This window comes from Drosophila kikkawai, chromosome 2R (genome assembly GCF_030179895.1).
Source record: "Drosophila kikkawai strain 14028-0561.14 chromosome 2R, DkikHiC1v2, whole genome shotgun sequence".
Taxonomy (NCBI): Eukaryota; Metazoa; Arthropoda; class Insecta; order Diptera; family Drosophilidae; genus Drosophila; species Drosophila kikkawai.
Genome location: NC_091729.1, coordinates 19460910 through 19484746, shown reverse-complemented (window position 1 = coordinate 19484746; position 23837 = coordinate 19460910). Strand labels below are relative to the sequence as shown.

General features: G+C 41.6%; 2 protein-coding genes across 3 annotated transcripts; both read right to left on the bottom strand.

The window, feature by feature from the left end:
- Positions 1-11632: 11632 nt before the first annotated feature.
- Positions 11633-16009, bottom strand: LOC108076825 (polyprenol dehydrogenase). Of its 2 annotated transcripts, none has more exons than XM_017169858.3 (5): positions 15904-16009; positions 13542-13730; positions 13378-13485; positions 12209-12590; positions 11633-12147 (listed from the first exon to the last, which is right to left on the bottom strand). In XM_017169858.3, exons 2-5 carry the CDS (start codon positions 13720-13722, stop codon positions 11751-11753), a joined length of 1068 nt encoding a protein of 355 aa, XP_017025347.1. In that variant the 5' UTR covers positions 13723-13730; positions 15904-16009; the 3' UTR covers positions 11633-11750. The 2 variants fall into 2 exon arrangements, with proteins under 2 accessions (XP_017025347.1, XP_017025346.1); XM_017169857.3 differs by lacking the exon at positions 15904-16009 and adding an exon at positions 15569-15773 and having other exon boundaries at positions 11634-12147.
- A 355-nt stretch (positions 16010-16364) lies between these two features.
- Positions 16365-21383, bottom strand: LOC108076552 (uncharacterized). The gene is made up of 5 exons (XM_041776960.2): positions 20720-21383; positions 18665-18913; positions 17642-18616; positions 17213-17583; positions 16365-17154 (listed from the first exon to the last, which is right to left on the bottom strand). Exons 1-5 carry the CDS (start codon positions 20721-20723, stop codon positions 16978-16980), a joined length of 1776 nt encoding a protein of 591 aa, XP_041632894.1. The 5' UTR covers positions 20724-21383; the 3' UTR covers positions 16365-16977.
- Between the last annotated feature and the right edge of the window lie 2454 nt (positions 21384-23837).

The window sequence follows — 23837 nt, the reverse complement described above, 5'->3', positions numbered from 1 at the left end:
AAGACAATGACGATCTCTAATTTCTTGATGCCCGATGGCTGATGCCTGTTGGCTTGGTTGGTTGCTCTAGAGCTTCGAGAGGGGTGGACCTTGAAATACTTACAACTAACCCGTATCTGTATCGCCAGATTCGTATCTGTGTTTGTTTTGAAACCTAGAATGCTGACGAGTGGCGGTCCAACGTATAATTTAAATTAAACTACAATAATTTCCGATGCACAGCCCCCCCAGACAGACGGACCTACGGACCAAATCAATTAAGGCATCTTTTGATGTAAAATTCAAATTGCGCCGCACTTTGAATATATCGAAGCACTCTTTATGATGATCTTTCGAGAGTGATCTCCTCTGGCTCACAGCTCTTGGCACGCCGACTGCATTTTTCGCCCGACGCGAAGGTCGTTGCCAGAATCGGAGTAAAAGTCGCTTGACTCACACAAAAAATTGCCAAACTTTGACATTTTGCACTGAACTGAAATAAATCGAAATGAATAAGATCTGAGTTGGCTGGGTGTGGAGTGTATAGTATACTATATAGAATGGATATGAGGAAGTGATTGTGTAAGAAAAGGAACTTCTTATTATATAAACCATAAAACATATAGAAGGAGTTTCCTAAGATCCCTTAAAACAGTATATTCTTAAGGTTATATATCAGAATAATTAAAGAAGTTTAAAATAAATATAAATAATTGGGAGATGTTTTCTTTAAGACAATCTGTTTTTTAATTAAAAACCCCTAAAATCTGGTTTCTATTCTAGCTTTAAAATAGACTTATTCAAATTAAAGTTTCTTTTATGTAGATTTTAAATATCTTAAAGCATTAATTTTTAATTAATAACCACTTTCCACATTGTACAATCTAATTGAATTAGATAATCTCTTTTCAAGAAGTCTTTTGCATTCACAACTAGTTATCCCGGCAGTTACCGATAACATTCCATCAAAACTCAACTAGTTTGTCACTCCTCTCGAGCACGCGAAGGTCACACCTGGGAATCTTCTGGCCATCCATCTCCTTCATCTCCTGCCCCCCAGTTGGATGTTCCGTGGCTGCTCACCTCTGGCATTTGAGCAATGGACGCGATCTCGATCGCGCTCTGCACTTCAATGGCTGTCATAAAAGACGCATTCACAGTGCACTCCATAAAGTAATTACACTCACACAGCCGCAGCAGTCTTCTTAGCCGCATTCGTGCATTTGGCCAAATTGCCAAATTAGTCGCTGCGAGTGCTCCCAGCTCTTGGATCTCAGAGCACCAGAGTATACTCTGGGTACTGGGGTGCTGAGTACTCGGCATAATTAAAACGTATGCGAAGCAATTAAACTTGAAACAGAACGGAGGGGCAGAAGAAGCTGCGCACAGCTTAGGCATTCTGATGGAGCTCAATCAGGGGGCAGGCCGGGGAGGTGCAATGATTGATGTGGCATTAGGGACACTTGGAAAAAGTATGGAAAATATATAATTCAAATCGTTATTTGAAATGAAATCAATAGTCTTTGCAATTTGGTAATGATCTTTGAAAATATTCTAGTAAATATTTTACAAATTTCTTAAGGCTCTAATTAATAATTTTATTTAATTTAGAAAACCTTTTTTCCCCTGTGTAAATACACACCGAAAAGCAAACAAAAGCTAGTGACTAAACATTACATTTTGTGGGCGATGCTAGCTTTGGGTCCTGTGATTTATTTACGGCCCCAGTGGTCATAAAAATTGTTCCCACTGTCAGCCAAGGCAACAAATGAGATGGTGTTGCAGCTACCGAAAAATGTGCCTTTTGTTTGGCGGGGATTGTCTCTGGTCTCTGGTCTCTGTGGCTTCTGTTGCGGTTACGCAATCCCTAAGCTCGACTTGAGCCACATTAGATGACCGAAATCAATCGGAGAGAACGTTCGACGAGTGTGCGTGCTCGGAGCCCCGGGTAATGGCATGCACTGCGGGTCAGCGGTTGGGCTGAATGGCCCATTGTCTCCTTCGGCCCTGGAATGCCGGAGGAGATTGCACAGAGATAAGATGATACGAGTTCGCGGCTAATCCGCTTGCCAAGCGCTAGAGCTAGACGCGCTACGTGTGGATCAACTCGACGCCACTTGTAAGAACTCGAGCTCCGGCTACATCCTCTTGCGTGGGGGTCAACATGTTTCTGTTTCGGTGGGGCTTTTGATTGGCACTTTCTGCGGGCCTACCCACATCATCAACTCGGATTCCAAAACTGAATCAGCGCACACATATTAATAGACGAGCAAACAACATGCTTACGATTCTCGCACGTTGGCATATCATCGATGAGCACTTGGATCCCACTTCCGCCTTCCAACTTCAATTCCAACTCCAGCGAACTCTGCGCCAGCCGCAGAGAAAAAGGTTGGGTTACCCATGGATCCATGGCTTTGAACCCCGGCGGCCTCATCCTTAGCTTGACTATAACATTGACATTGAAACTCTGACACGCTGGAACGGGCCACAAATATGATTTTCGTCTGTAATTCATCTGAATTGAACTCCAAGTCGAAGTGCACTGTGGAATGGAGTGGGTGAGGAGGTGATAAAAAATTGAGGATGGGCATCTTTGAGAGATTAACTACCAAAAGAGGCTTAGCTCAAGATATCAGCATAAATTAATTTGTATATTTGAATAGTTGCTTTCAAAATTTAAATAAATTAAAAAGGATTACTTGTTCTTTTAAAGTCAAAATTTTCTTCTTTCTGTGTTTTGGTAAAAATCTAAAAAATATAAAACGATTTGATATTTATCTTGATATTGATATAATATATTTGAAATTCTTTATATTAAGTCTAAAGGCACGCCTCTCTAGAAATTTTACTAGTTTTAGTAACATTACTAAATATTTTTGTATTTTTTAAAAGTTGATTAACAAACAACACCACTGTAGGTCTTTTGCTTTGGCTTATAAAACAATTAAAAGCCAAACAGAGAAAACAATAACAGCACTGAAAACTTTAATAAAGATCATCAAGTAAAGCAAGTGAAGAAATCAACAAGAAAAATGATTTTGGAATTTTACCATAGCGCCAAGTTAGGCCAAGAAACCCAGCTCCATGGAAACACTTTCGATTTCAGCCAGCTTGTCAGCCAGTCAGAAGATGCAGATGATTGTGCAAGATTGGGTAGGCGATACGGCGATTCAGTGGGTCGGCATGGGTGCAGGTCAAGTCAGATTGGGATACCAGAGAGGCAGCTGTTCAAGATGCAGTTAAAAAAATGTAATTCTGCTTACAAAAGGGTTTCAATTTAACTGAAATATTTCATAATTTGTAGGTAAAGTTTGAAAATCGATAAGGAAACATGTTTATCCTATATTTTAAGACACCTAATTGATTTTATATACCAATTTTCTTTCTGTGTGCTGCTGGACATACTTTTACCGAGCAGAACACGTCTCGTTGTGGCAGCTGGGATATTGTGGGAGTTGGAAACTGCAATCCCCCCCATGCATAATTCCTGTCATTTGGCATGGAACTGGAACTGCTCGACTCCTCGCCTCGATTGGCATGTGAAGCAAAGTGACGAGGCTGTCATTACCATTACCTCGAATGCAAATCGCCGAAAGCAGAGAGATCCGCTTTTGAGTGGGGGAGTCAATTGATACATCGACCTACCGATCGATCATTATCACCATTATCCAAGCGATCGTCGATCTTCATCTGCAAATGTGGCAAATGTCAAGGCACATCCTTTCTTGTTTTGCATGTCGCCTCGCAGAACGTGGAGCAATCTTTTCGAGCAATTAATAATAAGTTGCCGGATAATGAAAGCTTTGCAGTGAACCGAACAAATGCCGCTGGGCATGTAATTGGACCACATGGAGAGGGGTTTACACGTTAAGTTGAGTTGGGTATAGGCTTAGAAAATATTTAGGATACTGCAAGTCAGAGTTGGCTTAAACTTAAGCTAAACTTTGACATCAATTTTGACATAAAATCTGCTAGTAAAATCATTTATTAATCAGTTATTATTTACAAAAATATTTGATCAATTTTCTACAAGCTTAAAAATCTATATAAAATTATATTCCCAACCTTAACTCACGCATAAACCCTGAAGCTCGCGGTGCACTTGCTTTTTGTAGAGCGAAAAGCAATTCGAAATCAATTTCGAATCGAATTGAGCGCCTTTGGAGATCGCCCTCATCATGGAAGCAATTGTTTCGCCGAAAATTAATTGCTTGGCCTCAAATATCATTCAAAAAGGCATTCAAACGGACACTCTAGGCCGTGCGATTAGTTGTGGTCCTAATTTTCGGACTTGACAGTTGCGAAAAGTGGCAGCAAATCAGCGATAAGAGCTGGCAACCTTGAAGGGGTAACCCAGCCGAGATGGAAACTGAAATCTACAGCCAGCAACCTAAAGATAAAGATACTCTCTGCAGCCGAAAATTGCTGCTTGCTTTTCCAATTCCACTTGTTATAGGCGAACGACGGTCATAATTATTATTTAATGCGAATAAATTCCTTTGGCATTTTCTGGGGGAGTCAAAATCAAGTAGTACTTTTATCTGTGCAATTGATTCGCCATCGAATTCAATAAACTCTGACAAAATGATGCCAACCGCCAACCTCGTCTCCGAGGCATAAATCAAACGCATTGTTCCATCAGAAAATTCGCTTCCTTGAAGCGAAGCTGAAGCCTGTGCCTTGCCACGAGAGTGGGTGACGAGGATGAGCTTGGAGATGGGATGTTTTGCAACGCATCTGCAGCTCTCGCCTCACGAATTTCGGAATTTATGATTTTCCACTGATGTAATAATAATCATGCACGGCCCCAGACGACAGGTGAAAAATTGTTACAATTTGATGGCTCTGCCAGTCACAACAACGTGATGCGGCACCGCTGCAATCTGCAGCAGTTGTTTGCCGCCGTTGCAAGTTGAAGTTGCAGTTGCAGTTGCAGTACTGCCTGCCTGCTTGCTTGCCACTCTTGGGCCACGGATTCACGTGGTTCAGTGGTTCAGTGGGTATAGTGGATATAGTGGGTTGCTGTGCCTGTGGCTCTCATTTATGGGCCCCTAAATCGCTTCTTTATGCCTGATACATATTTTTTTTTTAGAATGTGAAGTTCGCTGAGCTAATTAGATATGCACGTATTGGCTGGCAAATTATTTATGGCCGCGGGGGTGGTGTGTAAGCTATGGAAACCTTTGGGAAATAGTGATGGAAAAAGTGGATTTTTTTGGGTAGAAAATCACTCATTACCTCTCTTCCCTATTTAATACAATATTTTACAGACTTTATTAACTCTTAAAATATTTTAATTATAATAAATAAGGAACTATGTATATCGAAAGGCGCCCCCTTTAACCCCTTTTTGCTCTAGTCAGCCCCTGTTTTGAGGTTCAGGTAAAACAAAATCCGAAGGTCGCACTGCACAAAATGCTCCCCTTTTTTCAGCCTTTACTGGCGGCACTCGATCAGCGCTAAGAGACATTCAATCATTCCTCCGACCTTGTCGCTCTGCTCGTTGGCTTCTGTGTGAAAATGTCTGTTGAACAAACAGCGAGCACTGTTCGCTGTTTTGGCTGAGTCAATCAGTCAGCGGGGTTAGCTTGCAAATGAGATAGATTACAAAAAAGTTCTCGGCTGCCTGTTCTTGGCCAGCTGCTAACCCCCCACCGACGACGACGACAGCATCATCTTCCCCACCCTCGTCGCCTAAAACGAAGCAAACAACGTCAAATATGTGCAAGTGTAACTTAAGGATGCCAAATGTGAGCCGAATTGCTGTCTGCCGTTGTCTGGGGCGCCGCTTCTGCTCGAGTGGCATGCCACAAAAACACAAAAATAATCATAATAAATAAATATAAACAAGAAAAGAAGCTAACTTTGGGCAGCCGAACTTGGCATACCCTTGCACTCTGAGGTCAAAGGATCAATGGAGGATGAAGAATTCCACTATAAAATAGTCTTACAAATGTAATTATAATTATAGTATTTCCACTTTCTTGAGGAATTCCTGCATTTTTGAACTCTTTTATGAGAGGTTTTTAAATTCTTAAATTCTTTTCCTTACCATATTATACCCCCCGCAATAGGGTATTTAATTTAGACCCCAGAAGAAAAACAAAAATCTTAAAAATCCAAGACAGACTTGAAAGCATCCATCCATCCATCTATCTATCTATCTATTAAAGCTAGCGCCAATGCAATTTCGGGCTTCAACTTCGACTAGTAATCAAAAGTCGGGGACTCCGAGTGCGACTCCACTTTACATTGCTGCAACACGCAAAACAAAACAAAACAAAATCAAATAAAAACATAAACAAAATCAAAAAAAGCGAGAAAAACATGGAGAAAAAATCAAAGAAAAAATCGAGAAAATCGTCAAGAAAAAATCACAAAAATGAGACGCCAAAGCAGATTAATTATGAAGCCCCAACTCAGCCAGAGTTTTTGAGTCTGAGCCCGGCCGACAGCCAGAAGGAAGCTTAGGAAGCAATCTTGGCTCAGTTTCGAGGCAGGTGAATGTGCTGAATGGCAGAAGGCAGCGTCTATTTTTGTTGAGTGTTTGACATATGATTTTTGCTAAATGAAAAATCTTTCGAGTCTCCTCCGTACGTTCGACTAGCAGTTGGCAGAATTTTCGTAATGATTTTTGGGGGGCTATTGCGAAAAATCTTTTATTTGGCGCTTCGTCGGGTTCTTTCACAACCCATTCGAGTCGGCTTAGCTTAGCTCAGCTCTCCACCTGCCGCCAACAGAAAGATCTTTTGCTCTGGCAATAAAAGGCTGACAAGGAATCAATGAGCATAAATAAGAACCGAGGGGCTCTTGGCACTGGGCACTAAATAGCAGTTTAATTGGCACCCACAAGGTACGGTGGTGTCATCAATGGCTTAGGATTAGGCCGAATTAATGGTGGAATCACTGGAACAAATGGTGGCAATGGTGGTACCTGGTGCACCAGGAGTTCTCCACTGAAGCAGGCTGGCCCCTCTGTTGGCACATTGCAGCATAATTGTGGGCATGATGAGGCAGAATTGGGCAACTAGGCTAAGCTCAGGGCAAGAGCAATAAGAGGAATCAATTGGGAAATGGCCTAAAGAAACTTTAGGCCCTTTCAGAAATCGATTGAATTTGTTTAAGGAATTTCTAAAGCAGTTTTATGAAAATTAAACTTTATCCAGCTTTAATTTATAAAGGCAACTAAAGCATAAACTAATTAAGTAAACAAAGAAGCTTTTTTGAAAGGTAGGTGCAGCTACTTTTCCCTATATTCAGTTCCCCTGAAACCCAGCTTTATTTATCCCTACACTTGCTCTATTAATTTCCAGCTTAATCGAATGTGTTTTTCGTCGCCGAAACAATAACAGAGTAACAATTACAACGGTGGGATCAATTAGGTGAACATAAACTGGGCATTGCATAAGTGTGGCAGCTTACTTAATTAAAGTATTCGAATAAGTTCGAACGATTGCGGCTGGTGGGAGCTGAGCTGAGCTGAGGCCCCTCAAAGGGTCTCTCCACGCTGGTCTACTCACTTTCTAACTCCCATTTCGCTCTCGGCACTCGAGTATTTTTGGAGCTGCGTAATCGCGACCCGAAACAGAAACCCAGACCCACAAGACCCCAATAGCAATCCAATCCCAAATCCAGTCGCTGTTGGGAATTTCTGTGGCTGTTACCACAAGAGTTCGAGATCTGAAGTATCATAAACATTCACTTTTATCTACGAAATGCAGCGATGTATGGAGGAGCGTCGTCACCCAATTTCCTGCCGCTACTTGATACAGTTTTCGAGCGCGGACAAGGTCGTTGGAGAGCCGCCTGTCAGTCAGTTGGTCGGTTCCAATATCGGTTGATTTTTGTTTCGGAGATGTTTTTTGGATATTTGTTGTGGTTTATGCAATAGACAAACATCATAACAATTGGTAAGGGTAATTGAGGTCTGTCAGTAGGTAAGCTCTGGTGCCCCTGCAGCAGCAGCAGCAGAAGCAGCCTCCTTTTTCCTGTCAATATGTCATATCGCTACACATAGGGAAATATATAAAAATTAAATTAAGAAGAACTCTTGGATCTTTATTATAGAATAAATGTCAAACCTTTTTTATATATCTATTAATCTCTCTTTATCACAATTAAAAATAGTAATAGTAATGTTTAATATTGACCTTAAGCTCAATCAGAAACCTTCAATAAACCATAGCTGACTAGTTAAACCGCCTAAGCCAGCCATAAAAGGTCAAACAATAGCTCACAACACTCTTTTATATTGGTTATTAATTACTTCACAGCTAATACTCAATTATCTGGAAGCTGTCTTAAATGACTACGTTAATAACTATAATAAATTAACTTATAAAAACCTTACAAATCGTTAACGTAATAAAAATGAAATCAGTTCTCATATTAATGTCTTTCTTCGGGTGTAGTTACTCTTGAAGTTCCTTGAGAAATATCGAAAACCCCGAAACCCAAACGGAGGCGCCGCTGCCCCTCTTGATATCCACTGAGATACTTGGAGCTGTGTAAATACTTACGATTAATTACACTTGAGCCCAGCAGCAAACTTAATGGGCTCGATGGCAAATTTCTTTGCCGTCCGTGGCCTTTGTGGGCCACACAAAAACAACAATAATAGTAATAATAATGGAGCGTTAAATGGGCCACCACCACCACCAGCCAGCATCATCTCGTAAACCACATCAAAGTGGCGCCAAAGGGCATCGAAAATAATGCGAATATCCGTGTGTACTTATTGTTTCTTTTCTCACAAGAGCCGCCTTTCTGGCCGGGCCGAGTCATTGAAGTGCTTCCAAAAATAGTCTCTAAAATCAGACGGTGGGGTAAGGGGAAGAAGGTGTCAATATGCAAATTGGCAAGGGTCGAATTGATTGATCACCTTTCAAAGTAATTATGCATGATAATTTGGCCAAAGAAGCGAAACAAATAGGGGAGAAGTAAAAAAAACATAGCGACAACAGTGCGTATGCGTGATGTGAACTGCTTTAAATAAGACTATTTTGCATATATAAGAGCGTAGTCCCTAAAACTTACCATCACCTTCATTGGTTGAAATATTTAAATATAAAAAAATCACAATGAATTGCATAAATAGTTTCAAAGTAATTATATTTACAACGCAAATGTCAAATATAAACTAAAACTGCAGGCTTTACTTCTAAAACGATTCCTGATCAGATGCTAATATGGCTGCAGTTAACCTTAAATGCTCATAGACACTGCCAGCAATTTAGGATCGTTAAATTAAACAGCACTTTGGGCAAATGTTTATTACTCACCAGCCAAGTTTAGCGCGGTCATATAATTATCTTAGCGGAATCCATCATCCTAGCAACTCGCATTCATATTCACGACGGGAGCTCTTTGAGGGGCCAGGGGTTATATCCACGACGCTCCCACTCTCTCACCACATTCCCCGGCGGATCTTCAGTTGGATGCCACAGATCTTTGGCCATTAATTTGTGCCGCAGTTTCTCAATATCGCACTGCTCATCTGCTTGACCAACCCAACGCGGCTGCCCCCCATTTAATGGGCTTTTTATTTAAATTCGCGCCAAAAAAAGAAGCAGCAGCGGCAATTTTGTTGCACTCAACAGGCGGCGAATTCTTAGCAACAATTTGCTGCTCCAATTAAATCCACAACTACGAGTTGGTCTCCTTCTCCTCCTCCTCCGCTGCCTGCTCTTCACCGGGCTTTGCATTAATCATGAGGTGATTTATGGCGCCCACGCATCTGCTCACGTTTTTCTCGCGCCGCCAGCAGCAACATCTGCGCGTGTGGGCAGCCCACCGCCTCCCACTGCAATCACCACCCCCAATCCTGCCCCGATCCTCCCGCTCTGGCGGCATTGTTGCGCTCCGTTGGCCGTCTTAGAAGCGTGTGGAAATTAAATGGTGTGGTAAGCGTCGGAGCAAATTGCTGCAGTGGGCGTAGGAGATGCAACGGCAGCAACAGCAGCATCAGAAGCAACATCCCCTTCCGAAAACTTCCTCAGCCAGGTGTCAAAACGTAAGCCACAGCCGCTGAATCCGCAATTCCCAATCCCCAATCCAAATGCGCATTGGTGCCAGGCTATCCAAAGAGTTTATTAAGCTTATACACTGAAAAAATGTTAGAAAATAAGTATTATAACATTGTTTTCAGCTTAATATAGGATATTAGTATTTTTAAGAGGTCCTAAAGAATTGCCTTGTCTTTGACAAGATCTCTATGTGTATTTTGAAAATATATTCAATTACTATCTTAAATTTTTGAATATTTAAGGCTATATACGTTTTTCTCTGTGTAACAGCTGCCGGCGCTCTGTTTGAGCTTGTCAGGTGGTGGCACGTTGAGTGTTTTAATTACAGCCATTGCGCTGCACAGCTCTGCGCGATCGGTTGCATCCGCATAAACCGCATAAAGCCAAGTTTATTTGATTTACGCGTGGTCATTAGCCATTGCCAAGTGGCCAAGAAAGAAGTCTTGGCCGCACTCAGCCTGTCGCGAAATGTCAAAAGGTTAATTGGATTGTGGCAGCCGTAGCCAGAGATGCAACCGAAATTGAAACTGAAGCCGGACCCAGCCAAGAATCTTGTTGAAAGTGGAATGTGTAAATGCCTGAATGGCTGCAGTGGCTTTGGCTGTGGTTTTGGCTTTTGATTCCATTCATGAGCTTGAAATGGTCAATGGGATCTGCAGTGTGTGGTTACTGCAAAGGAGGATTGAGCATTGATTGAATATAGAATGCCAGATTGAGAAAATGTATCTTATTTAAATATATTTATTATAAAATATAAACAGAGCATTTTTTATAGAAATCTAGAGAGTGTAACAAACGTCCGAAAACCAACCATCAACTTACTAAGAAACCCATTTAAAGGACCATAAACTCATCACTTGGCTATCCCATCATTATCCCTGCCCGAAAACTTCTTTGGCCGAAATCCAATCACTTCGCTAATGCCTGCGTAACATGCAACCGATAAAAAGCACCGCCAGAAGATGAGTTCATTTCGGCAGAAGACACAGAAGACAGCCTGGGAATCTGGGCTGTCGTCGTCCACTGAGGGTTTGATTGATGACAGCGCCCACCGCATCGGCAGCTTCACACATTGAGTTATCGCCGGTGTGTCTCTTCATATAGCGATAGACTTGACTCTTTTTTGGATATGCATTAAATATGAGATTGTTTTTTTGTTGTCGCTTCGTTCAGCTCCGCTTAAGTGACAGCCGAGCCGTTGGTTGTTGTTTTTGTGGATGATACACCTACCTGCCCGCCTACCTGTGAGTGCTCCATCCCGCCCGTAACTGAAGTCGATTAAAATTCCTCCGAAATGTTGCCTGAATGTTAATCGCTCATTGTTTGAGCAGGCGCACAAAATTAAATTGTTAGCTTTTTCGTAAATTTGACATATAGCATGTAGTAGGGGGGCTTTTCTGGTCGATCGCCTTTCAAGCTGCCGCCGCCGCCAACAGCTGAGTGCAGCATCTTGAAAATGTTTGTAGCCGTCGTTTTTGCTGCACTTTTAATTGCATTCCCTGCCGGGCGATGGCAATCAGCCGCCGAAGACAAGTTAATTAAAACCTAAGCACAGCACTTGGGCCAGATTATCATCAGTGGTTCGCATTATCAGAACACCAGCTGCGTTTCTATATAAAAATATATATATGTATATGTATAAGCCATACAAGAAATCGATTTACAAACAATTTAAGGAGATGGAATCTAAGAAAGTACGTTGCACCAGTTGAGGGGGAGGGAGATTGAGTGTTATGGCGTGCGTTAGAATTCGCCGTTGCCGTATTGCTGGATCTTGAGCAGGTCGCAGGAATACTGGAAGAGCTGTTCGCACTTGGCCGGCTTCTTGGCATCCGGATGGAAGGGACCTTTGCCGCCGTTGCTTAGATACGTGCCGCCCTGGCCCTCGATAGAGGGATCAATGGCCGCAAAGACCACGGTCCGGGAGCCCCTCTCTGGTGTCTTGAAGAACAGCTTCTTGAAGATGGGAATCGATGTGGTGGCCGAGTGCTCAAACAGATCGGTGTCCACAATGCCCGGATGGACCACATTCACCTGCACGTGCGCTTTTTCAGCATCCAGCACAGTCTGCAGATGGCGGGTGAACAGAATCTGAGCCAGCTTTGACTGGCTGTAGGCGGTTCCAGGGTAGTAGTGTTTCCTGCAAGCATTAAAATCACATTAACTGATAGGAATCTCAATGAAAACCGTCTTCTACTTACGTTCCATTGATGTCCTTGTAGTTGATGCGTCCAATGAGATTCACACAGGAACTGACATTCACGATCCTGGCATTCTTTCCCTCCTTGCCCGCCGCCTTTAGCTTGGGCATCAGCAGGTGTGTAAGCAGGAAGTGTCCCAGATAGTTGATGGCAAAGTGCGACTCGTAGCCATCGGCTGTGAGCTTGAAGGGTGCAAACATAATGCCAGCATTGTTTAGCAGCAGATCCACCTTCGAGTACCGATCCTTGATCAACTGGGCAAAGGCCTTGACCGACTTCAGGTCTCCCACATCCAGTTGCTCACAGATGAGCTTGCCCTTGGTGGCCTTTAAGTCCACTATAGATGCCACTGCGGCTTCAGCGCTGCGAGGATCGCGAACACCTTTGGGGGAAATTAAAAATATTTATTAAAAGGAAATCTTTGCTTAAAACCTTTTTCAAATTACACTTTTACTTAGATTAATAACTAAAAAAATGTTCTAATATTATTTTTAGAATTCTAATGACTCCGATTTTGATCTAGTACAAGAATATATAGCTTTAAACGATATAAGATTGGCTTTCGACACGATCTTACCTAATTTCTACATGTAGAAATATATTTAGGTGGCGACATCTAGTGTATGATAAGCGCAAACTGCTATTAGACATGAATTTTACATACGATCTACGAAGACTATTACGATATTCACACTGTTAAGGCAATTTTAAACTAAATAATTTATAAAACTCATAAAAATTACATTTTAAAAGTAAAAATTATTCTTAAAATATACATAGATATAAAAAATAATGTTTTTATCAAAAACACTAAGCCCTGCACTGACTAACCATATCTAAAAACACACAAAAAAAATGTTACGTTCAAACCAAAAGTCAACAAACTCTTATCGCTACAAATCCCCCCAAAAACCCGATGCGATCTATACGGAAAGCGAGACCTGGTTATCTAATGACTTTGAGTGTATGGATCACGTTTTCCCAGACGGAGTCACGCTGCAAATGAATCTGCATTGCGCTGATCTGTATTTTAATTTCTTTTCTGCTCGACACTCATCCATTCCGGGCACGCGCACTGCACAGCACACTCACCTTCCTCGTAAATGTTTGTGGAATCAATAAGCAGGCCCTAGATTTTAAGCCGGCAAAGCTCGGATTGGTCAACTCACCCATGACGACAGTCATGTCGCAGGCCAGTAGCTTCTCCACAATTCGCAGACCGATGCCGCGGTTGCCTCCGGTGATGACAGCGATGCGATCGGGTTGCTTGTAAAGTGCTTAATGGATAATCGCATAAGCTTGTGATTTGAATGTATAGAATGCATCCACTTACCCACACGATCCCGCGCCGCATGCTGAGCGTCATGGATGAGACCGACAATGCCCAGGTACTGGTACCGAAACTCTGTCTTCCACTCGAACCAGGACTTGGGGAACTCCTTGGTTGTCTTCGAGAAGAGGAAGGCGCATATCAGCAGGCCGATGAACAGTAGCGACAGCAGGGCGCCCAGCATGATTGTGTCTGGAAGGGAATACGGGGGAGACGATAAGGAATCAGTTTTATGAGAGGTCAAAGTCCAGTCGGCTGATAAAGATTCCGGTTTCGGCTCCTCACAGCCATTAGCTTTGGTCGTTGTCGGGGCAATTATCAATATTGGCGAGTCAATTCGCCTCGAGTGCACTTTGCGACACCCTTCCTTCAGCTGAGTCAGCAAGAATTGAGGCTAAGCGGGTACATTAACTAAATGAAATTGTTTGTGGAACACGCAACTGAGTGAATAGTTTGCACGAAATCGATTCGTCATCGAAAGTCGTTTGGATTTAGTCAAGGTTTTATATAGAGAACACTTGTCTAAGAGTGAAGTAAACGAAAAAATATATATCAGAAAATATATCTATTTAACAGATACATTAACTAATACAATCACAATCAAGCTTTTTCAAAGATTGTACCACTAAAATATTTCCTTTAGGAAAACCCCAACCCAACCCATGAGTTTAATTTTCCAATAATTACAACTCAGAGTATCCAAGTTTCGAGTTAACCCCATTGACCCATCAACAGCTTTAGTTGTTGCCTCTTCCACCTGAGACTTTTCGTGTTTGCCCAGCAATTTTGTAAGTTTGTTAGCCGGTTTTATCAAGCCAATAATGCCTTTGTGTTGTGTGGCCATAGATTTATGCATATTTGCGCTGCGACCTGCACAGCTCAGCCTCTTCAACGCTGCACTTGAGGTGTAATTGCACCGGAGAACAATTAAAATAATTAAACAGATGCCACCTGACCGGAGAGATACTTTGTCGCCTTTGTCAAGAGCTAGCGCGTTAAGAGTCGGTGAGAGAACGGGCTAGGTGTGCTCGTAAAATGCAAATTAAAAGCCCAAACAGCGGCGGAATGAAAGTTGAAGAACCCCCAGCTTAGAGCCAAAACCAAAGCCAATGAACGGGGCCAAAAGAGTGAATTTGGGGCCAAAGCTGAAATTGACTAAGGCGCTCGGTTTCTTCATGGGTTTTGATATGGGGAAAGGGGCAGGCGACCTCACATCGTACACCGTGAACAACATTTTGAGAATTAATATTGAATTTATGTCTTTGTCACATAATGATAAAATTGATTACCAAAGTAAGTTAAAGCCTTACTTATAAACCAGTCAAACTAGCCGGATATATAATTATGATGAATTATTCTCCAGAAGACTAACCGGGTAATAACTCTTAGCTCTCCCAGACAGCTCCAATTAGTTAACGTTAGTTTATCTATAGGATAAATATTAACGAAACACTTAGAACCAAGATATACGAAAAGGTTTCAAGTTCCCTTGGGTTCAAAACTATCGTAATAAATCAAGAAACCTCAAGAATACAACGATTATTCTTTTCTGACCGTTTAAGTTTCTCGAACAGATAAAGTACCTGCTAAGAAAATTTAAGTTTTTCTCATATTAACTTGAAATATAATATCAACTAAGACTTGAAGATGAAAAACCGGTCCTTGAAGATATTAAAAAAAAAACTACCATCAAATAAATAAATTTCTGTCAGTGTATCCGAGGAATATTTTAAAGAAATTGAATAATATATGGATATGGCACATTTAAGTGCAAGTTCATAAATATCCGTGACTTTAACCTAGTTTCATACATTTTTTCTCCCTGTGTACGTATGACTCTGCGACTGAACGTGCTGCCCCAAGAGTTTCGACTTCCGTCAACAAAACGCAAAAGCTTAGCAGTTATATTGTTGTTGCGGTCGGTCGTCTTCGTTGTTAATTTGGCTGCATATGGTTAACTTTCTTTTTCTATTGTTGTTGCTGTCGCTGCCCTTGCAAGCGCTTTTTAATTAATATGGTATTTGTTTTACCTTCAATTTGGCCTGCGAAGCGAAATGCACTTGCGAGTGAGATCGAGATCGTCTGCTTTTTGGGGTTTCAATCACGTTTTCGAAAAACAGTGGGTCGGCTGTCGAAACCGGTTTGCCAGGCCCTTGGTGCCACAACCGCTCCGCGAGATATTCAAAAGCAAACTAAACGTTAGTTTTAATTGCGCGCCTTTTCGCCCAGAACTTGTTTTGTTTTGGCACACAAAACAGGTGGCTATACGACTTGCCGGGCGGATTGGGTGAGATGAACAGCTGACGATGGGCAGGCGGCTTAAATAACAGCGAGTAGAGGCAAAGGTGAGGTGTATGCAAGTTACCTGGCCACGCACTCGCAGACACGTTAGTTTGAAAAGAGTTTAATTGAAAAAGTCGAAATCGTCGAAATTCACGAGCCAGTGATGTCACTTTTTGAGCAAAAAAGCTAAATTACCCAAACAAAACAGCTAAAAAAAAGCCAAATTCTAAGGGGAATTGGGAGATCAGTGTGACCTTTGGCTGTGTGGTTCAAGAATACCAAGCAATTATCGATAACAAGACTGTTGAGAATTAATCGAATTTGAACTTGAATTGTGTCTAGGTACTTCCTTTTTTTAACCATTTTTAAATATACGCAATTTAGTTTTAATAATACCTAAATTATAGAGAAATAATCAAGCCAAACTTATTATAGTTGATAAATAAATAAAGTATTACGTAAATTAAGAAAAACAGCTCATTTCTATAATCTGTATCCTTCCCCATGAATATTTCTGAAGTTCCCATCCCACAATGCAAAAGCTTTCCATTTTGCTAGCTGATTTATTTATTAGAACCAAATTGTACAGTGCATTCAAGTGTTACAACAGAAATATTTTCATATAACAATTACAATTTATGTTTTGCCTTGATACCAGTTATCAACTAATTTGGCCATTATATAGTTGCGCGTACGTCCATAAGTGTATACTTAGTTTGAAATAAACAGAAGCTGAATCTAAGCGAAAATTGAAAAATCTATGCTTTGCGCTTTCTGGTTTAGATTAAATTTCCGTTTCCGGTTTCGGGTAAATCATTCATTTGGGATTACACCATTATATAGAGTGTGTTTTGTGTGTGTGTGTGTGTGTGTGTACATAGTTTAATACATATATTACTAAATTGAAATATATACTTTGAATCGAGTGTGTGTGCTGGTTTGTGTGGGTGTAAGAGAGGTGCCTAAGTGCTACTAAAAGAAATATTACTGTGGAAGGGACAACGTATTCAAAAAACTCGGAACTCTAAGTTGCAGCTGCGTTGTCAGTGTCTTTTATCGCCTGTTTATTATCCATCTTCACATCCGTTTCCGTTCCTGCTCCCATCTCTCCTTCCAATTCGGAACTAGCAGCGACATCCTTAGGCTCCTTTAACTGTCAATTCTCCACGGACATGTTGCCGATGTCATCGTTGATGGCCAGCACCTGGCTGATGAAGTTCTGGTCGGTGACCACCTCGGCCAGGGATTTGCACAGCTCCGTCAGCTCCTGCAGGGGCATTCTCATCTGCGGTGCCAGCCTGCCCAGGTGCTCTTTAATGGAGTCCGGCAGTTGCTATAATTAAAAATTGTTAGCTTTTACTTCAAAGGGATTTTCTATGCCTCCTTCTCACCTTGCCCTTGCCCACTTTAAAGGCGCTGAACATCAGCTTTGTCCGCACTCGCTGCTCATTCGTTCCGTCGTAAAAGATGGTCAGGTAGGACTCCTGGACATTGGCCACCAGCGGAAAGTAGATGCCCGCGTACACCTGACCCTTGGCGTCTCGCGAGAGAAGCGACCGGAAGTTGTACACCAGATTACGGCGCACGGTGACATCAATCGCTGTGATGTACTCCTGGGCCACGTAGACCAGCGAGGTCTTGAAGCTGGCCTCCTCCCCGCGGATCTCGCGCTCCTTCCACTCCACAAACTTGCCGTTCTGCTGGCTGTACGCGTAGCAGTAGTCCCGCTGCAGATGGGGCTCCTTCGATTGGGTGAACCAACCTAGAGAATATGAAGTCAATTAGTATAGCTTTCCAAGGGATAAATCAAGCAAACTTACCCGTGTGAGGATAGCTCTGATCCTGCATGACAGTCACAGCTCGGCTCACATGGTATCCCGGATCCAGAATCATCACACCACGGCGCTCGCCAATGGCAATGCGCATGGCCACCATTACATGCTCCTTCTCCACGCCCGCATCCACCGAATTTAGACCACACTCCTCGTCCAGCTGGACGTAGTCATTGCAGTCCATCACCTGCTCCTCGCAGGACACCACATACAGGTAGTTGGCCAGCACTGGGAAGAGCTTAACCATCCTGGCAATGATCTCAAAGGCCAGGGATACGCACATGTGGTGGCGACGATTGATGGGCACATCGTAAAACTGGAAGAAGCTGCGCAGATCGGAGCGGCGGGTGCGCTTGAAGGAGCGATAGAAATCCACAAAGAGATTCACCGTGTTGTAGTGTGTCTCCTCTAGCATCCGCTGCAGCGTTGTCTCCACAATCCCGTTCAGCTCCTCATACTGCCAGACGTTGTCAAAGATAAGAGTGCCCTTGCCGGACCCGGAATCGGACCAATCGGGCAGCGGCAACGGATGGCCCAGGGGCCATACACCGTTTATTTGGTTGAAGGCCTCCAGATCGTAGCCATCGCCCACGACCCACGACTTGCTGCTGGGCGAGATACCGCCATCGTCCAGCTGAGCCAGTGGCTGCTGTCGGGCCAGCAGCTGCCTGATGTCGGAGTAACGCTCCGATCCATCCACCGATGTCAGGTCGGTTGGAGGCGCCAGCTCCGGCAGCTCCTCCTCCTCATCCTCCAAGTCCTCCTCGCTGGAGGTGGAGGGTGTGCGACGGATGGCGCCCGTGCCATGTCCAGATGCGTGCTCAGTTGCGGATCCTGCAGATCGCGTAGTCAATCCCATTCCGCGCACAGCATCCGCCAGTTGCTGATCCGCGGCGAGCAGCAACGGATCATGGGCAACGGCGGCGGCAGCAGCAGCGGCCTCCTCGACAAGCGAGTTGACCGCTCCACCTCCATCCCGTCGACGACTGGTGGTGGCAGCGGCGAGTCAACTCGGCCATTCGGAGCCCCAGCGGCCCACGGTGGGCACATAGCCACTTTCACAGTCATTGAGCGTGGCCTCTAGTTGAATGTTGGCGACTTGTTGAAGCGTTGCGTTGGCGCTTGGATGCAGCGATGCTTGGGCAGCTAGACCAGCCTGGGTGGCTCCCACTCCTGCACTGATCAGACTAATCCGGCCCTGCGCTCGCTTGAACAGGAGGTCCGGCTCGTCTCCAAATTTCGTCGTTAGTTTAGACTGATCTGTATTTTTTGGGGAAGAGAGGATAAAAGGGTGGATTAGAAGAAGGTTATATAATTGTGGGATATAATATAAACCCACTAAAGTTGGGACTTGCCAGGGGTTTCACTGAAATCTTTAGTACTTTGTACTAATTCTAAAGTCTAAACTTATTTATAAAGTCTACTAATCTGTAAACATTGCTTTCCTTTTCAGTTAAACATGACATTCGATTTAATAAAAAGTGTCTGGGGCATCCCTGATAAAGGTCTCCTTCGGATTTCAACAGTTGTAAAATATTATATATATATTCCTTAAGCTACCTATTTCTAAAGGGTTATCTGTGTCATCTCATATTGATTCAGACCCCTTAGTTTTTTCCCTATAACCCTTACCACAACTGTAAAGTAAACATATTTTTTCAGGCTGGACCCTTGACCTACACCCTTGTTGATCCCTTTTGCTGATTAATGTAAATCCCTCCTGGGGTTTCGTAATTGCCTTCGATCTTAGCTCAGCAGGTATGTAATTCCAACCTTGGCAAAGTCAAAGTCATAGACAGATGGACAGCCCTTTTAATCTGTGTTTAGACCCCATTTTGGGTTTGTTTTCGCTCAGTGTGTTGCCGGGAACTAATCCATCTGGCGGTACAGTCGCCAGCAATAAACAATTTACTTTGTTATCAGCGTGAGGCAGGAAATGGGCGGGGGGACTTCTAAAATGGGTTTCAAGTGCTGATTGGCAACTGTTGTTAGTTGCAGGCAATAAAGTAGAATAAGTACAATGACCACAAGGTACCCTAATTTGAGTATCTTAAAGTGCCCACGTGCCCAAGGTGGCAGAAAGTTAGTGGATACTGTATATAACGAGGGGTTCAAGGTGGCTTCAGGCGAAATCTGGACAATGTCAGGCGGTTATCTTGTTTTGCATGGCTTTGATTAGACATTTGCGTTGTGATTCGCTTTGTTTGTAATGTGACTCAGTGGAGCTCTGGCCTCTCAATGTGGCACATGGAAAATATTCGCTGAGGCACGCGCAATTGTTGCTAATTGCACGTGATTCACCGGAAGCCAGAGTCTGCTGGTCTGGACTACAATGTGTTTTGCTTTGTGAAAACGATCTATGAAGTTTATTTGCCCCTATTTTTCAGACCATGCAGCTAGTAAACAATGATATACTTTTCGTTATTTTTCTTTCCCAAGTTCCGGTGTTGTTTTGCCTCGTTGTGAGCAATTTTCTTTGTTCTGGGTCTGAGTTTTATTATTAAATTTTACAGGAATGTTGATTATATTTCTGGGCATTTTGGCTAGACTATATGTACTTGGAAACAAAATATGAACTCATATAAATAAATTTTAATGGCTTTTAGTGCTGCCAACTACGTTTATTACGGTCATTATATCATATATATATTTGTAGTTTAAGATTTTATTTTTAAATAAAGCGCAAATTTGTTTCTTTACAATAACTTTTGCATATCATAAATATTCAAAAACTTTCTAATATATATTTTTGGAAAAACCACTAAATAGCTTTTGTTTCGGAAGCAAAGCAGACTCTATAAACAATCTGCTGTACTTGTCTTTTAACATAAACAATTTGTGCCTGACCTGGATTTATGGGTATTATGGGTATTAGACTTAACAAAAATGCCCAAAAAAATTTTAAATATTTTTTAATTATTACAAATCTCTCAAGAAATATAAAAAACCAGGCCTTAAATTTACTACTCAGTCTAAAAATTCCCCAAAAAACTTAGTGTTTCCCCACTTTCTGACTAATACTTCTTTCTGAGTAATGATCTCATTTATTATTATTAATTTACTTACCCATACAATGGCCTAAGCCCAATAATCAAAATTGTTGTTTTCCTGGTTAAGATCTCTGGTTATTTCGCTTTTTCCACACACAAACTTGTATCCTCTGGGCTGTGGTGGTTTTTCCACTCGACGAAGGTCTCAATTAAATTGGATTTAATTCGGTTTTTTTTTTAAGGCGCAACAGTTGGGGGCTTCAACTGCTGTGGCTTATGTTTTCAATGTTTTTCACGACGCGCGTGCGTGGAAAACCGAACGAACGAACGGAAGGAAAATAAAATAAGGGGAACGCGAACTAAAAGCAAACAACTTGTTGTTTGCGGTCTATGCCGAGTCTTAGTCTTTGATTCTTCTGTTTTTCGGCCTTAAAATTGTTTACTTTTTTATGTTTTTTTTTTTTTAATTTGGTAATCGCCTTTGCCTGTTCAATGCAGGTCAGAGTTTTTTAACGATATTGGCGAGTTAATCGACATCGAAGAGGATTTTGTTCGACACTGGGCTGCAATACTATATGGTCGGTTGGCTATATAATATGCACTTGCACTTTGGCTATTTTCGAATATTTTCCCTTGGCTTTTCCGATTTTCCGACTGTCCGCTTTGTGAGGCGAATGCTCCGAGAGACGCGTAACGACTGGTGAAAATCGAGTGCGACCCGCCGCTATATAAACGATCGGCGACGGCGACGACGACGACGACGGCGACTGCGACTGCGGCTGAGGCAGCGTCTGACACAGTTTCTATGGTGTTCAGATTTTGCTTTATTCGCAAGAGCGAAAATATTTCAATTTATGACGCAAAAAAAGCTTGAAAAATTCCACACAATAAGATAAGGGGAGCGGAACTTGAACGCGATTTTTGTTTTGCTCCCGAGGTTCGCAGTAAACAAAATCGGGGGTTATTGTTGTTGTTAATATTGTTGATTCCGAATGTTGGGATAGGAACTCTGAAATGAGAAGAGGGTAAGGCTGCCTTTAAGTTCCGCTTGAAGGGAGAATAAATAAACAAGAATATATTCTTAGAAAGTCTTGTGAAATCGTGATACACCCTAAAAATAATCACAACAAAAAAAATTAATAAACAAATAAAAATACAGTTTAATTTAGGGCATAATGAAATCGTGATAAACAATAACACTGTATGGCAAGGAATTTAAACAAGACCTAAGAGATGACCTCTTTATGGAAATTTTTGTATACAAGAAAAGTCATATATTTCCTCTAAAACATGACAAATTTATTTGTTATTATTAATAATATAATATATTAATTTATTTTTTTAATTATTTATTGTTAAGCAGGGTATTTTTCTTTCATTCCTTTCCCAAAATCCCACCCCATGACTCTGAGCTCTGATAAACGGTGTTATGATAATAACACGCATATTGTTTGTTTGCTTACTTTGATTTTAGTTGCTAAATCGTATCGCTCTGAGTCAACTCTTGTTTATGGTCTATTTTTAAAGCTTTGGACTTCAGGGTTCGTCCCCTGAAACTCGGATTTTATAACTGACCGAGTGGAAAATTTGTGATGCTTCTCATACTTTGTATACCCGCACCTTATCACCCGCTGTGGATTCGATTGAATGCACTCCCTCGGAGGGGGTGGTGACATGCATGCATTATGAATATTCCCCCTGATCCGAAGCCATAAAGCGACTTGGAAGAAGAGGAAGAGCGCCACTCATAATGCCAACTCTGGTTAGGGCCAAGGTCCCGCGGGGAAAGTGACAGAGAAAGGGCTCAAGGAACGCTTGCCAACTACGTAAAAGTATTATTAGGGTAAGGTGGGGTAAAGCCGACAGTGTGGGTAAACCCGACCTCCCTCTGTTTTCGAAAATCGGAAGCACTACGCAAAATAATATTAGTGTTGTCGTGTAGAGCATCGAAAACAATGTAAATGGTGGTATGACAGCATTTTATTAGTCAACATTGAGATGGTCAAACGACAACAAGTTTGTTTTCACAATTTTGAATTTCATTTTTGTGCATAATTAACTGCAGGATATTTCTTTTTGTCAAAGTTATCGCATGAAAAGGTAAGTGGATTTAGATTCTTTGAATAAAGTCCTACAAAGTGCATATAAGTTTGGTTCATTTTTTTTCATAATTTCTTTTTTAATTGCGTTTTTATGAAAAATTACGTCGTGGGGCAAATCCGACCTCTAAATAGTGGGGTAAATCCTGCCGCAAAAAAAGCCAAAAAAACAACAATCACACAAAAACCATCAACATCGCAGCCAACCAGACGTTCAACTCGAACCAAAAAACGCCAGCAAGCTATTTGAGCAGCGAATCAGATGATACTGATTAATTATTTTGCTATTTTCATTTTTTTAATTCTATTATCTTTTATTACCATTATATAACATAACTTTGATTGATATATCATTGCAAAACCTATATTTAGGTTATATCTGTACTAAATCAACCAAAAACATAGGCGGTCGGGTTTACCCCATCATTTTTGAACATAGCAAAAATGAACTTTTTCGTAAAACGCTTGTATCTCAAAACTTTTCAAAGGTATGAATAAAATGCTATGCATAGAAAGTTGCGCAAAGGTCTAACCTTTAATTTGGTATATATAACGACTTGATCCGATGTAAAATAAGCATTTTATAGCCAAAACCATTTACTAGGTCGGCTTTACCCCACCTTACCCTATAATAAACAGAGCGCTTATGTGGCCCAGGATATAATAAGTGTTACAAACTAATTGGCATCCAATGGGCTTTGCCGGGTTACAAGACAACAACAGTTTGTGTACAATAGAAATAATGAATAAATTACAGTGGGACTTCCTAAGCTTGAATATATAAATATTTAAAAAATATATTCATTGATTTTTGATCAGAATCTCCTCGAAAAATAAGAAATTATAAATTTATTTCATTGAATTAATCCTTAAGCCAGGCTTTAAGGGAGTAAAAAAAAACAAGTATGACGTTACTCATCTTATTGATTATATTGGCCTTGCTTTTACTTCATTTTTAACGTCCATAAAAATATAGGTAATTTCAAAATATTTTCAGAAAACTAATAAATCATTTTACTTAATTTCTTTTTCCTGTTTCGTACTCAAGGGAATAGATTTTTGCATTTATGGTCTTTATTAATTATTCTAGTAATC